This window comes from Aptenodytes forsteri, unplaced genomic scaffold (genome assembly GCF_000699145.1).
Source record: "Aptenodytes forsteri isolate BGI_AS27 unplaced genomic scaffold, ASM69914v1 Scaffold88, whole genome shotgun sequence".
In the NCBI taxonomy this organism is placed as follows: domain Eukaryota; kingdom Metazoa; phylum Chordata; class Aves; order Sphenisciformes; family Spheniscidae; genus Aptenodytes; species Aptenodytes forsteri.
In genome coordinates this window covers 2160620-2176099 of record NW_008795948.1, presented here as the reverse complement: position 1 = coordinate 2176099, position 15480 = coordinate 2160620, and the positions used below count along the sequence as shown (strand labels likewise).

Here is a 15480-nt window from a genome sequence, read left to right as displayed (position 1 = left end):
TTTGTCGGCAACCAAATCATCTGTACACTAACTTTGATTCTTCTTACTCATTAAAAAGACTTACTGCATAAAGAAGGCTGAACAGCTTGCATTTTATGCTTAAGCACATGCAAATTTTAAACCTAAATTAAATTTAAATCTTTATTGGTGGTGGTGCTGAGTTCATTTGTTTGGGCTACTGATAGCTGGTGAAATTTGCAGTTTTGCATCATATGACTGCATATATCCACCAAAGAACTTAAGACCCTACTGCTTTTCTCTCCCAGGATTAGAATTGGCTCACTGGATGTCTTTCTATTTTTAAATGATTTACAAAACTGAGTAAGTTAGCTCTCTGCTGATGTGTTCTTCTATTTTCAGACACCAAAGACTTTACTCGCTCTTGGATAGGTTTCGTCTTATGGTAGCACCAGACACATCTAGTCCTTCACCTCTGGTTACCTCACACCCACTAGATGGAGAAGACCAACCAGCTTTAGAGAATGTAATTCTAGACAAAGTAAGATTATGTTTAGAAAGAGTCACTAAAAGTGCCTTGGCTCTAAATAAGCTTTTGCTCATTACAAAATATTTAAATATACCTTCTTTTTACTATGCAGTTAATGTTCTCAGAATTGTCAATGAATCTCAAATATAGATCAGTGAATGATTTCATATGTGTTGGCTGACTGTTGAACTTAAGATGAATAATTAGCATGTGCATACATGTTTGTTATGTTGACGGTGCTGTGAAAATACCAAGTTTTGTTTCTTTGCATAACTTTAATGGAAAGCTTTATATAAGGTTCAGTAGAGACAGATACATACTCTTCTTTTCTTGATGTGTTTACTGCAGTGATCAGTTTTATTCATTTCCTGAAAGCTGTTGGTTGTCTCTTGGAAATGAAGCATTATTTCTCAGTTGCCACTTCTCAGCTTTAAATTACGTTCAGAGAACGAACATGGCTATTTAACTGTTTGTGTCTTTCATGTACTTAGATGTGTTTATTTCAGAGCGGGGTGGGAAGCTAAGAGCAAGCCATTTGGGGCCTGTGTCTTCCTTTCTTTCTAGTTTGTCCCATGGCACAGATCACTTCTTTTCATTCCTTTGTGTTCTGCAGTGATACACAGTAATATGGAATGTGTGTAACTCAGATGGCAAAAATTATTTGATTAGCTGGCAGTTTGGAGGAGACTAAGTAATTGAGGAACCCATTGACTTACAAGAGATTGAGAGCTACTTAGACAGCAGGAGGAAACACTGTTTGTGCCCAGAAACCATTTACCTATGGCTTTCTGTCTTCAAATTAACCAAAAAATCTTCTTCCTCTGTAATTCCTGCACAAAGGAAGTAGTTTTTGTATGCTTCCTCCACAACCCCAACATAGTTCATGGAATCAAGTTGGAAGGGACCCATAAGGATCATCGAGTCCAACTCCCTGCTCCTCACAGGACTACCTAAAAATAAACCATATGACCAAGAGCGTCGTCCAGGTGCGCCTTGAGCTCTGACAGGCTTAGATGCATTCTAATTAATATCAGCAAATTCAGGATGTCCAGTTATAAGAAGGAAAACACAGAAAAGGGATAAATCTTTATATTCCGTAGTTATATTATTAACTAATTCCTGTAGGCTCATCACTAATGATTTAAGGAGTAAATCTGCAGTGATGTGTGTTAGTGGGCATGGTGGTGTTGGGTCGATGGTTGGACTCGATCTTAGAGGTCTCTTCCAACCTCAATGATTCTATGGTCTTCATTTATTACAGTGAGTGTTAAAAGATAGGTGTTATCTCCATCTGCTGATTTATTTGAATCTGAAGACTTTTCTTATGTGGCTATAGTATTGGGTTTTTTGCTATTAATGTTATGTTTGTGTAACTACTGAGTATTCCAGGTTTTTTTCTAGATACTCTCCTCAGCTTTAGGATCCTAATACATACACATACACCTGCGCTAAATGTTAAGCTGCTTTTTTCCTCATTTCCTGTCCAGACTGTATGGAAATAGACAGCTTGCCAGTGAACTGGCAATTAAATTAAATTGGTCTATTTTAAGATGGTCTATTCACTGGTTGTCTATTTGGCCTTGCTTTTTTCTTTGAGTTTTTTTGACATTAATGTGGCCTAGTGATCTCTTAAACAGACCACAATTCAATGCCAGTGAGCAATTCTTCCCCTGTCCCCGTGAACTTCATTATTTTCTGAAAACAAATATGTAATAAATTTCTTTTTTTAATTATTAAAGGACTGGTATGTTTCGCTAGTGAGGTCGCAGTGTTGCATCAAGTCTGACTCAGCACTGCTAGAAGGTGCAGAGCTGGTAAATAGGATTCCTCAGCCTGACCTGAACTCCATCATGACCAGCAAGGTAACTTCTTTGTCAGATGAAACAGTCAGCTGAAGAGAATGTAATAAATTATTTCTAATGTTCTTATTGGTAGTATTACTAAATTAGAGTCTTAAACGTAAACACTTCAAATTTATATAATACTGGTAGTTCACTACTTGAATTTCACTTCATTTTGGAAACTAAAATAGTAGATATGTTTCGTTTCTGTGTCTAGTAATGCTGCTGATAGCAGCTTTCTAGTAGTACAGGTTGGATGTATAGAGTGGAAGTGAAGGTTAGTTTATGTATTGCAATCAAAAATCCAGTTTTACCATTTTACATAATCTTCTCATTTTGCCATATAGTCTCTTAACGAGGCCAGATGTTTCTGTAACCTTTTAAATATCTGTGCTAGGTTACTTGTAATATGCCACTAACAGGCCACAGATAGTAAATCTGGCGTAAAGGACAACTTGTATTTATTGTTTCTAAGGACTTTGTTTTCTAAGAATGTATTTTGTTCAAATTCTCTACATTACGTTTGCTGCTGGTATGCAGAAATAATAGTGGGAAACTCTTTTTAAAAAGATTTTTGACTTATTTGTTTGAAAACTTATTTGAAGATTCCTTGTATATAGGTCATCCTTAAGCTTTATGCACATACTGTTCTGAAAATTTGGAATAAGCACATTGACTTTTTTTCTTTCCAGTACAGTAGTGTTTGGAATTTAAATGTGGAACAAATATGGTCTTAATTATGGTATTGTTACACCATAATAGAGGTCATAATAACAAGTTAGTTAATAAACTGTTAATTTACCACCATGTTAATATGCCAGAATAGTACCCTCAGATACTTAGCTTCTCTTTAAAAGCAATTTCTTTACTCTCTTTATTTACTATTTGATTTCAGGAATTCAACCTAAGCTTGTTAGCACCTTGTTTAAGCCTTGGCATGAATGAAATCTCAAGAGACCAGAAGAGTAGCTTCTTTGAAACAGCTCGGAGGGTAACTCTGGATCATGTGTCTACAACTGTACAAAACCTTCCTGCCAACCACCAGGTTTTTCAACCACTATTGCCAACTGAGCCATCAGCCTACTGGAAAAAACTAAGCGATATATTTGGTAATAGAAATAATGGTCTTTTTATTCTCTCCTCTGCAAAGGTACTTTACAGATGTCTTGTGAATACATGAACTTACTATTTTAAAAAATCAAGAAACCTGCCATAAAAGTGCTTATGAAATAATTCTGAAAAACATTTATTGAGGGGGAAAAAAATTCAGACTGCTAGATTTCATCCAGTCTTATTTTGTAGGAGATGAGGTGATGTATCAGTCTATGATGACACTTTGTCGTGCACTGGCTCAGTATTTGTTGTTGCTCTCAAAACTACCAGCTGGTCTCCACGTTCCTCCTGACAAAGAGGATGATATCCTGAAATTCGTAGTTATGTCAGTAGAGGTAAGAAATTACAGCATAATTAAAGATGTGGTGAAAACGTTGGGAGAGGGAACAACTTGACTTAAACTGATCACCATTGAGTAACTTTTGGTCTGGGCAATTTTCTTAACTGTAGAAATTTCTTCAATGGTTATTTTATTTGACGTGTGGTAGTGAATCAGATGGGCTTATGGGACATGAGCAGCTTTTTACAAGGAGAGGTTGATTGAATGATGGAATGATCTTGGCATTTGGGAAAATGGCTCTGCACTAATTTTTGGGACAATGAATAGACAGTATATAATGCTCATAATTTTCTTGTACTTAAAATAAATTCTGTTCTCTCAGGAAAAAAGCAATACAACTTGCTAATAAAACTTTACATATTGCTGAGTAAAAAAAAAAAAAACAAACCACCACCTTTGGTTATAAGTTCTTCTGTTGTGAGAATTTGCTATTAATGGGAAATTTATTTTTTTGCACAGGCACTATCATGGCATTTAACGCACGACCAGATTCCATTAAGTGTAGATCTTCAAGCTGCTCTGGATTGTTGCTGTCTGACATTACAGCAGCCTAGTCTCTGGAATTTACTGGCTTCTGCAGCTAATGTGACATATGCTTGCTCCTTAATTAATTGCATTAGATTTATCATAGAAGCAGGTGAGTCCCATTTGAATGGCTATGAGAAAATTTTCTTGATAAATTGTCAGTCATCACTGATCAAATGCTAGGTGTCTGGAATATCTCCTCTGAGTCCTTTTTAATTATTTCTTTGACAAATTTATTTTTACTACTATAATTTCTCATTTAAAATCTTGTGTTTACTTTTGAACTTGGCAGATGCCTTGGAGATGTTAAATATTTGACTACTCTGTGGTTTTGAGGAGAAAAATGGAATATGAGATATGTAATGGCTGTGTCTCTTAAATATTTTTGTCTAATTCAGTTGCTGTTGAACCTGGTAATCAACTTCTTAGTCCTGAAAGAAAGAAGAATACTTCAAAAGGCTTAAGTGAGGGTGAAGGTGATTCAAATGCACAGAGTAAGTAAATGGTGAATTCCACTTTTGCCTTAAACTTTCACTGAAGAAATATTTGTAGGTACCCTTTCCATTACTGGTTTTTTTAACAATGAGTGTTCATCTGAGACCTTATTTGTATTTGATAAATATTTATTAAATACAGGTTGATGTATTTTTAACAGGTATAGTTGTTTTTTCTTGCAAGTTAAATATGAATGCAGATTTGTCTTTTGGGGGATTCTGTTAGCTGTGCAGCACGCTGTAGACTGAGCTTTTTAAAGTGTTGTGGGATTTCTAAATTTCATGTAGGGGGGAGAATTGTTAATATTTCTTCTGAAGAATGGCAGATTGATTATCTGCCCTTCCACAGTATGGGAGCACTATGTTGAGGTGAAGGTCAAGTGTAGTTGTGAGTGTGGACAACATTGTCTTCCATATCCAGTGCTGGTACAGTGAGATGCCACTTCCATCTACAGAATCTACCTGCTTGTCAGATTTAACACGGAGCCAGCTATGAGACTGTTTTCTCATAAAACAGATGAGTTTGGTCACTTTCAATTCTCACAAATGCTCTATTCAGTGTGGCCTGTTCTTGCTGGGGTTAGCATGGGAGCTGCTCTGCTGACAGATCTCAGGTGCTGGTAATCTCCAGCACTGAGACTGGCAAACAACACAAGCTGTTGTGAGGAGGGTGGTAGTAGTACTCTTAACTAGCTGAAATGTTGTAGAATATTTCTTTGTATACATCCTTATTGTAGTTTTGTCCTTTTTAGTCGACAGTCTTTCATTAAGCATTTCTTGTTTTTCTGTATCTTTTTAAATTATGTCTCTTTTGAATAGATTCATAAAACTGAATTTCTTTTTCTCCCAACAAAGAAACTAAACACATTACTGCAGCTTGTGAAATGGTAGCTGAGATGGTGGAATGCTTACAGACTGTCTTGGCACTGGGGCACAGAAGAAACAGCAGTATCCCAGCGTTTCTTACGCCTGTCCTCAAGAACATCATCATCAGTTTAGCAAGGCTGCCTCTAGTGAACAGTTACACAAGAGTACCTCCCTTGGTATGTTCATTATGCTTTGTTTTCAGGACTTTAAAAGCTATTGAACAATTTTTTGAAAACCAAACACGGTGCTGCATCTCAAGTTTTACATCAGTAGGACTTCAACCTTTAGCTAGTTTGATCAGCGAGTTTGTCTTTTTAAACACTGAGCAGCAAAACATTGTAAAGATATCAAATAAGAGTTCACTTTGGAATCAGAATTTTGATTAGAAAGGATGTAGTTGCTCCTTACGTTCCTACATGAAAGACTGTCCAGGTGGTAGTTTAAGAAAGGAAAAGCAAGCAGTGACTTGGGTGCTTTGTTAGGGCTAATGTTTCCTCCTACCCAGTGGGATTGCTTACCCTGGAAAGAATGCAAAATCTACACTGCTACTTTCTTTATGACGCCTGAATTGACAAATTCATTTTTTGTCATGCTAAGCACCACAATGATGCAATGGTGCTGAGGTGTCTGAAGTGGTGTCTGAACTAACTCAGGTATTTGTGTGTGGTACCATACCATGGTATGCCATGCAGATACTCTTGGATTGTATATTACCATTCTCTCCTACCTCGTCTTGGATCTTTTGGACAAGGTATTTCAACCTTTCCTTTTTGGCTGATGTAACATGGATTTAAGAACACCTCGTGATTACCTCCATGTATTGTTAGTACTGTGAAATGACTTTGTTTTGATAAACTTCAAAACTGTTATTGGAAACTTTTCTAGATGCTTATTAGGTAGAGCAAAAGGGGGGTTCCTGATATGTGCAAGGCCATTTCTCTGGCCTTTCTCTGTTTCTCAGCACTCTGTTTTTGAGGGGATGTCAAAAGGTACTGATTTTTTTTAAACTGAGACTTTTTTGCCTGCTCTCGGATGTATCTTCGTGCTTTTTCAGCATCAATAGTATGTGAACTATTTTCCCTGAATTACCTTTTCAGCATCATTTCTGCACAATCTAGGAGTTACCTGGCACTTAAATTCTAAACTGAAATACACGACAGGAACTTACTTGCTTTCATATCCAAACTTGGACAGTAGGACTGAATAATTAATTCATAGTGAGAAATATGCAAAAAAAAACCCACCCAAAATTAGAAATACAGTGTAAGATGTGTATTAGCTGTATTAGATATTTAATCTTTCTCTAAGTTGTTTTGTATTTGGAGAATTACTTTATTTACTGATGTCTCATTGCTTTTGAATGGTGCATGTATATTTATAGCTGTCATGTTAATACTATCTCTGTTTTGGATAAGTAGACTTTCTTTATATTTCTTCAGGTCTGGAAATTGGGCTGGTCACCAAAGCCTGCAGGTGACTTTAGCACAGTTTTTCCTGAAATACCAGTAGAATTTCTTCAAGAAAAAGAAATCTTTAAGGAGTTCATCTATCGCATTAATACACTTGGTATGTACAAAATTGAAAATTAATACAGTTGGCTCTTACTGGGCATTTACCTGTGTTGTGAAGTTACTGAATAACTGAATCTGGTACCATTTTTTTACTTTTTTTGCTTATGTGGAAGAGAAATAGTATTTCAGGGCATGTTAGTAATTGTGCTGCAATAATTCTTACACTTTGGTCTGCAGAGAAAAAATTATAAATTATAGAAATAAAGCCAAAAACTATTCCAACTCAGGGAGGTGATTTCAGTATGCTCTTACAGAATGGCCACTTGTTTTCTGGAGCATACACTTGACAGTATGTTTGAGAATATTTTGCTTCCCCTCCTTTTTTTTATTCACGCATAGTATATAAATAGACTTTAGTGCCACACTTCCAATATTTTAAATGAGATGCTGTCACGTTAAAGCTTCTGGATATGTCAAGGTTTACTGAATGAGAGCAGTGGGGCTTAGGAGTTCAAGTCTTTGTCAACAGATGAGACTGTCAGGAGTAATGCATCAAATTTTCTGTATGCTTATGGAAGTTCTTTGGGTTTTTGGGTTTTTCGCCCCTCTGATCTACGGGTTAATATTTGACTTGTGGTGTAGTACTGATTTCTGTTTGATCACTATAATGCCTAAGATGACATTCTCATTTTTGATTCTTTAGATACCATTAGTATAAATTGCAAGGTATTATTCAGGAATCCTTTGCAGTCTTTTATAGGTAAAAATCTGTTTGGAAAAACTTTAGGAAGTGCTTGAATTTTAATGGCCTATTTCTAGGCAGTTGAGTCATTTTGCTTTTAGGGCATGAAGATTTCTTGGATCATTATGGAATTCTCCATGACTTACTTTCCTGTGAGAATTGGCCCATTTTCTGGATGATTTTCTGTGTTAAAACCTGATAGATCTCAGCGCTTTGAAAGTTGGACAATCAAAATATTTAAATGTATATAAGAAACAACCCAAACAGGACTATTTAAATAATAATGTCCAGAACCCTTCTAAAGGGTTCATCACTTCCTAAAATAGATCAGTTTAAATTTAAGCTGTAGTGATTACAAAAAATGCCAAATCGAATAGGAAATGGTATGAAACTAAATCTATGGAAACGATGTACCATTTTTTAATGCCATTCCATGTTTAAGTTTGTATTAAGACATAAATGGCTATCTCTGAGTGTTTCCATAGGATGGATCAGCCGTACTCAGTTTGAAGAGACTTGGGCTACTTTGCTTGGTGTGCTTGTAACTCAGCCTATTGTAATGGACCAAGAGGAGAACCAGCAAGAGGTAATGTCATTCACTGACTTTTAAAATTAAATTTTACTTAAACTAAGAAAAATGTTTCTATTAATAAACCTGTAAAGCAGAAAAGTAGTGACTAAAACTTAAGAAATTCTTTCCGTTTTATATTTCCTTGTCTTCATATCCCTGTGAGTTCAGACACATCCATCTTCTGGCTTAAAGCTTCTGCAAGCGTGTAAATAGTATAGAAAAATTTTAGTGAAGCTGTTTCAACTTTATGTTAGCATGTAACTCACCACGCACACAGTTCAAAGTTTGCTTGATTAGATGTTTGGCTTTACGCACAGTAGGAATTCCGAAAACTTCAGGAGAAACAATGTGTGAGAGAACTGTGCCTTTAGGAAATATACTAGTTAACTGTAACTAGTAAGTATTACTGCAATTATCTGTGCTATCTAATAATCAAACTTCAAGGGGAGTTTCTTTGGTAAGATTTTGTAAGTTTCTTGACTAGAAATGAATTGACCTGGAGACGCATGCCCATGTATTTCGCTCCCAGTTGTAGACTGTATATTGGATATCTGGGCTTCTAGCTTGGATGCCTCAGGTAAGTGTTCAAAATTCAGTGGAGGGCATTTACCAAAAGCAAAGATGAGAGTGAACTTAGCTATCATAAAAGAGGCTTTCCCTCTTCAGATGTCTTAACCTGCTAGAGAACTGATTTTACTAGGTTCTAGCCCTTTAACCTGAAAGGTTTTTTTTCCTAGTCTTGTATAGCATTCACTCCCAAATTGTGAGCGGTCCTGATGGTAGGTGCAGAGCCTAAAGCATTTTGAAGAATTTGGAGGGTAGATGCCTATGAATAGTGGATCCTGGGTAGCAGACAAAGGGGTTTGTTTCCCTTGCTTCCTAGGTGTCAGACTCCAAAAAGGGGTAGGGCATCATCATCCCTCTTCCCTGGGTTAGCATTTTCTGTTAGACAGGCTGACATGGACACTTGTTGTGCAGCCTGCAGAATCTTTGACTTAACTCTTTTGTACGTAATGGCCATGTTGGATCAGACTTAAGGCAACCTAGCTATTGGTAGTTCCTTATTTGTCATGTAGAGAGTGTTTATTTGTAGAACAGGAGTAATACTGCTCCTTTACTTTCCAAGGAAAACTAATATGGTTAAAATTGCAGACTTTTTAAGCACTATTATAAATTTCACTATGTTAATATTTTCTGAAATAAAAATACAAAATTCTTTTTTTAAAAAAAAGTTTAAAATTTGTTACCATATTACATTTTCTTAAAAAGTTCAGACTCCTTTGTGGTCCGATACTTTCAAGAAGGAATCGGAATCTATACAACGAAAGCAAAAACTGAGAAGCATCCTGCCACTTCAGAATCTGCAAGTGTTTGTGCTGTTGTTCTAATTTTAGTTTGTAAAAAACCTGATTTACTCAAAGTACTGATGATAAACAGTTCTGAGCAAAAAAAGTTAAATGTACTATGAAGCTTCTTGCTACCATCAACACAGGGAGGATGAGTTACAACCCACAGTGCCAGAAGTTTATTTTAAGAGATTTTTTTTTAAAAGGCAAAGAAACAGGTTACTACAGTGGTGATGATTTACAGTGGCGAAGTGCTTGATGCAATGTGTGTACTTCCAAATACCTTCTATTGGGGAAAAATGGCAGTGCCTCAAGTATGAATAATAGATTGAATCTAACCAAATATTTTAAGAAAGTTGTGTTACAGTTTTCTCATGCTTTTACAGTGGTGCTAAATACTGAATGTGTAGCATCTTGCTTTAGAAGGAACATTAGATGCATCTGGATAATGATGCCCAGAAAAATGCTGCTGCAAATTCGTGATGAGGTTGAGGTTTTTTTCCCTAAACAGGCAGTTACTAAAAACAGTTAACGTGGATCCTTCTCTGAAGAGTTTCCAACTCAGATTTGGTCTTATTTGATGCTTTGTTTCAACAGGTAACTAATGGGTAGATAAAAACAAAGAAACTAAACACTTTGAAAGTTCCGAAATGGACATCTTGAGGTTTTAATGCTGTTGGGATAAGAGAGGATGCATGCAGAATGGCTGATGGGATGGAAGGATGTGTTACTGCTACTGTTACTGTGTCAGTGCTTTGTGTGTATTGCTTATGTCAGCTAGATTTCTGGATGGGAAGAAGTCTTGATGTCAGGCTTATTAATGATAATCTAGTGGGAGGTGACAAACTGATATTCAGGGCTTTCAGGATTCTTTTTTTTACAATTCACATTACAATAAGTTCATTTTACAGGAAGATACAGAGAGGACCCAAATTAATGTTCTTGCAGTACAAGCCATAACTTCCTTGGTGCTGAGTGCAATGACAATACCTGTTGCAGGCAATCCAGCAGTTAGCTGTTTGGAACAGCAGCCCCGCAACAAAGCTTTAAAAGCTCTGGACACAAGGTATTTTTTTTACTTGCTCTAAAATGCGTAAGAGTTATACTTGTGATTAATACATAATTACAATTGCTTAATCTAGCTGTGGCAAAAGTATGTATAGACTCTATTTTCTAAGCAAGAGTGTATACAGATGGGTATGTCTACATAGAAGTTACATGGACTTAGCATCACAAACCTGAGTTAAAAGACAGTATCTGAAAAAGACAATATCTTACTAAAATCTAGTGAAGAGTGTGCAGAATGTATTTCTCAACATTTCTCAGTTTTAGCATCCCTGATAATGAAAATAAGCATAGACACATAACACTGTAGAGTAAGCTAGTCAGACTTGCACAAAAATGTTAAAGGGAAAATCTGCTTAAATTGATTTCTGTTGGGCTTTCAGGTTTGGGAGAAAGCTAAGCGTTATCAGGGGAATTGTTGAACAGGAAATCCAAGCAATGGTATCTAAGAGAGATAATATTGCTACTCATCACTTATACCAAGCTTGGGACCCCGTTCCATCACTTTCTCCTGCTACTACAGGTAAGTGCCTGTGCATGGGGGGAAGAGGAGAGTGAATTTTTTACATTTAAAAAGTAAAAAGATACTCTTAGGAATTTGTTTGAAATCCAGTTTGCAGGAAACAAAGCCATTTTTACATCTACTTTGTTATGCATGTTTTAAAAACTTGTCTTCTGTTTTGTTATAGGTGCTCTTATCAGCCATGAAAAACTCTTACTGCAGATCAATACTGAACGAGAAATAGGAGATATGGATTATAAACTGGGACAGGTTTGCCAAAACCTTAACTTTGAATTTGGCTTTTATTACATCTCTTCCAGTTTGTGAAAATTCAGTTAAGAGGCATTGCCTAACATCAAATGTAAACTAAAAGCTCCGAGTGATGCAGGGTAGATCATAACTGGGTGACTCCTCTCAGCCAGCTGTCCCACCTCTCATGGAATTTTCGCTTGTGTGTGTGTGAGGTCTACCCGTGAGCCAGCTATTGAGTTGTACTTTTCAGCCTTGTGTGTTAGAGAGCCCTTGTAGTGTTAGCTTCCACTTCAACTATTGGATTTTAATTTGCTATCGCATGCTTGCAGTAGTCCTTAGGAAATGAAAAATCACTGGCCATAAAATAAGCAATGTTGTTTTAATTTTAAATAAACCCAATGTAGGGACGTAAATTTCACTGGATGATGATAGTTGGAAAATTAGCACGACATCCAGTGAATAAAAAAATAGTCCTTATCCAGTTATTTATCTCCTTGATAAATTAGTCTTTACATAAAGTTACATATAAGTTTTAAATCTAATATTTGTTTCACTGTTTGAATAGTATGTATTAGTAAAAAAAACTTAAATACTAAACTCATGACATTATTTTTCTTGAGGAATCTTTTGCACAGGGAAGACTAAATGATCACTTGTCTCTCTTTAGGCATCTGTATGTTCTTTTGAGATTCTAAATGGCTTGAACGTTCAGTATTTGCAGGTTTACAGACCCTATGTGTTATTTACAAAAACTGTTAACACCATAACAATACTAGGCATTAGACATCCTGCTTGAAGAATAAATAAATGTGTGTATATTTTTGCTTAACATGGTGCTACTGTTTTTGCTGTGCCATACAGTTTAAAGTGAGTTGAACTAAAGTGTTAAAAAAGGTTTAAAAAAAAAAATTTGATTGTGCAGTTCATGTAAATGTTATTTGAGGCTGTGTTGTCTGTCACTTAAATGAAAAATGTATCGAGCTTCTAAGACTTTTCTAATCTGACTATGAGGGTGTTAAATGTTGTGCTTTTCTACTTGTTTCTTTTTTTTTGTGTTGCAAGGTCTCTATACACTCCATATGGTTAGGAAATAATATCACTCCATTGAGAGAAGAAGAGTGGGGTGAGGATGAAGAAGATGAGAGTGACATACCTGCTCCTTCCTCACCACCAACCTCTCCTATTAACACCAGGTGTCTTATCTTTTCTTGTCTCTCCTTTGACTTATCAATAAGCTTTTATCTCTTCACATTGAGTTCAATAAGCTGGGTTTGTGAATTGGATGCTGGTAAATAACTGTATTATTTTGAATCAAGCATTTTAGCAGGGCTTAAGAATAGCCATTTTAACACTTGCTTATTGTGCCTTGCAGGAAACACCGGGCTGGTGTAGATATACATTCTTGTTCTCAGTTCTTGCTTGAACTGTATAGTCAGTGGATATTGCCATCAAACCCTAGCAAGAGAACGCCAGTCATTTTGATTAGCGAAGTGGTGCGATCAGTAAGTCTAAACTATTATTCAGAGTTATAATTGAGTATATGGTACCAAATAGTCAGAGCTAAGCAGCATTTGTGGAGCATCTTTTAATATATGGGAAACACTGTTTTTTCTTGGCAGTGCTATTATATGGGCAGTACTGAAATATAATTTGAGCAACTATAAAACTATACTGATTTAAACTATATAAGCATCTGGATTGCATATTCTGCTACTACATTACAAACACTTTATTGTTACTTAATGATAGTCGGTATTTTATTTGACTGCTTGCTAAAAGTAGATTTTGGGATTTTGCTTATCCTATCTCTGTAAGAAAATGAAGATGAAACAACAATGTATTAGAGGATTGAATTGGCTGTTGAAGTGTAGAAGCAAAACTAAAGAACACAAGTGTGGAATGCGTCTTGACAGCCATTATTCACTATCATAAAAGACTTGAAACTATCCTTGCAAGAGAGTGTGTATTGTGTTTTTTGGGGTGTTCTAGTATATTGTAAATGGCAGTGTTTGTTCATTTTCCAGAATTACTTACTATAGTGGATTTGGTTTTGTAAACCTTTTGGAAAAAAGGACCGTTTGGAGGTAATTGTTATCTGAGATGGATGGTGGAATTAATTCTGGACAGCAATAGTTACTCCAGACACTTGAGTTAATGTTTACACATTTAATAGATCGATCGAGGAATCTTTTGCTGACAATTATAACAGAAGGGAGAGTGAATTTTTTGCTGTCTGCTAATGGGCTTTTTTATATGCAATTTTAATTTGTGTACAGCTTCTGGCAGTATCGGACTTATTTACAGAAAGGAATCAGTTTGAGATGATGTATACAACATTGACAGAATTGCGAAAGGTGCATCCATCAGAAGATGAGATTCTTGTACAGTATTTGATACCAGCCACTTGTAAAGCTGCTGCTGTTCTCGGAATGGTAAGAAATTCTCATGGAAGTTTATTGCAAATTCATGGGTGTCTAGGTTAACTCATCCCTAGCTTCTGCTGCCAAATCTGATGTACTTGCTAAGAGTTGTTTGTCTCTAAGAAAATCCCTTAGCTGATCTGCATGGCTATAAGAAGTAAAAAGATACGTATTCTGGGCTTTCAGGGGCTGCAAACATAATCTCCAGTTGCCCCATATTCAAACAGAAAGGTTGCTTGGTTTGGGGGTTTTCTGAGGTTTGAGCTTAATTTTAATGTGCTTTTTGGTTTATCTTATTCAGTTGAGTGTTACCTTTGCCCTGGACTCATTTGTTACATTTCAGGCCAGAAATGAGGACTGTGGAACACCTATTGCTAGATTTGTGTTACAGGTGAATGTCTGTAATCTCATGAGAGGCTGGGATAGTGCACGTGATGAATATGTAGCTTGATAGTCAGGTATCCCTTTTCTTTCCCTCACTCTTCCCTCTGTTGCATCATTCTGCACTTAGGGAAAGAACATTATCAATGCAAGTTATTTAATGAAATATGTTGCTGTCTTTAAATCTGTAGACCAGAGAGCAGTAGTATTTTCCAATGGACATTTCAGAGTGGGATTACTTAGGAAAAAAAATTACAAATTCTTTTGGAAGAAGTTAGCATTTCTAGAAACTCTCTATGAAACTAATATAAAACTATATGGGGAACAGTGATAAGAAAAGTTTTGAAAGACTTTTGGGGTAGGGCTTCCAGTAGCTATTGTAGCAGCAACTGTGCAAGGGAAGGCTGTGAAAGTGATGCCAAACATGCAGAAGCAGTTTTAGAGATCAGCTCATTCTGACTAGGCTGTAATTGCCCACTCAGTGACCTAATAACACCTCACAAGCAAACAGCTCAATAGAACAGGTTAGTGGAAGGAAAAAACCAGTTGATTCCATCAAGAGCTGCTTGTTTTGTCCTATGCTCAGTTATGTAGAAAATCCACTTAAAAAGAGCAACTAGAGAGCACGCACTGTAAAACTGGCCTGCATCTTAGATACTTCATGAATACAGGAACAATGTAGGACAAATAATTTTTATTAAATACTTAAAATAGATTTGAAAAGTTGTCATCTTACAATCTAACAGTTTAGAATAGATTTTTGCATATTCCAATAAGTTGTTGTACTTTGGTAACAGGGAGTGAAGTATCTGATCCCAGCTTGATGTTTGAAGACTAAACATAGAATCGTAGAATCATTATGCTTCTATGATTTAGTCTGGAAAAGACCCTTAAGATCACTGAGTCCAACCATTAACCTAACACCACTAAACCATGGCCCTAAGCACCACGTTTACACGTCTTTTAAGTACCTCCAGGGATGGTGACTCCACCACTTCCCTGGGCAGCCTGTTCCAATGCGTG

General features: G+C 36.3%; 1 protein-coding gene across 1 annotated transcript in view; it reads left to right on the top strand.

Annotated features, from left to right (window-relative positions):
- Positions 1–15480, top strand: part of HTT (huntingtin) — an 85515-nt gene that overhangs the window by 61242 nt on the left and 8793 nt on the right. Inside the window, exons 46-60 of the mRNA XM_009285380.2 lie at positions 361–499; positions 2227–2349; positions 3224–3437; positions 3631–3776; positions 4241–4418; positions 4705–4800; positions 5656–5843; positions 7107–7233; positions 8406–8506; positions 10749–10903; positions 11286–11425; positions 11592–11674; positions 12719–12849; positions 13029–13158; positions 13933–14088. Coding sequence (XP_009283655.1) covers positions 361–499; positions 2227–2349; positions 3224–3437; positions 3631–3776; positions 4241–4418; positions 4705–4800; positions 5656–5843; positions 7107–7233; positions 8406–8506; positions 10749–10903; positions 11286–11425; positions 11592–11674; positions 12719–12849; positions 13029–13158; positions 13933–14088 — 2107 coding nt within the window. The remainder of the gene's footprint in view (positions 1–360; positions 500–2226; positions 2350–3223; positions 3438–3630; positions 3777–4240; positions 4419–4704; positions 4801–5655; positions 5844–7106; positions 7234–8405; positions 8507–10748; positions 10904–11285; positions 11426–11591; positions 11675–12718; positions 12850–13028; positions 13159–13932; positions 14089–15480) is intronic.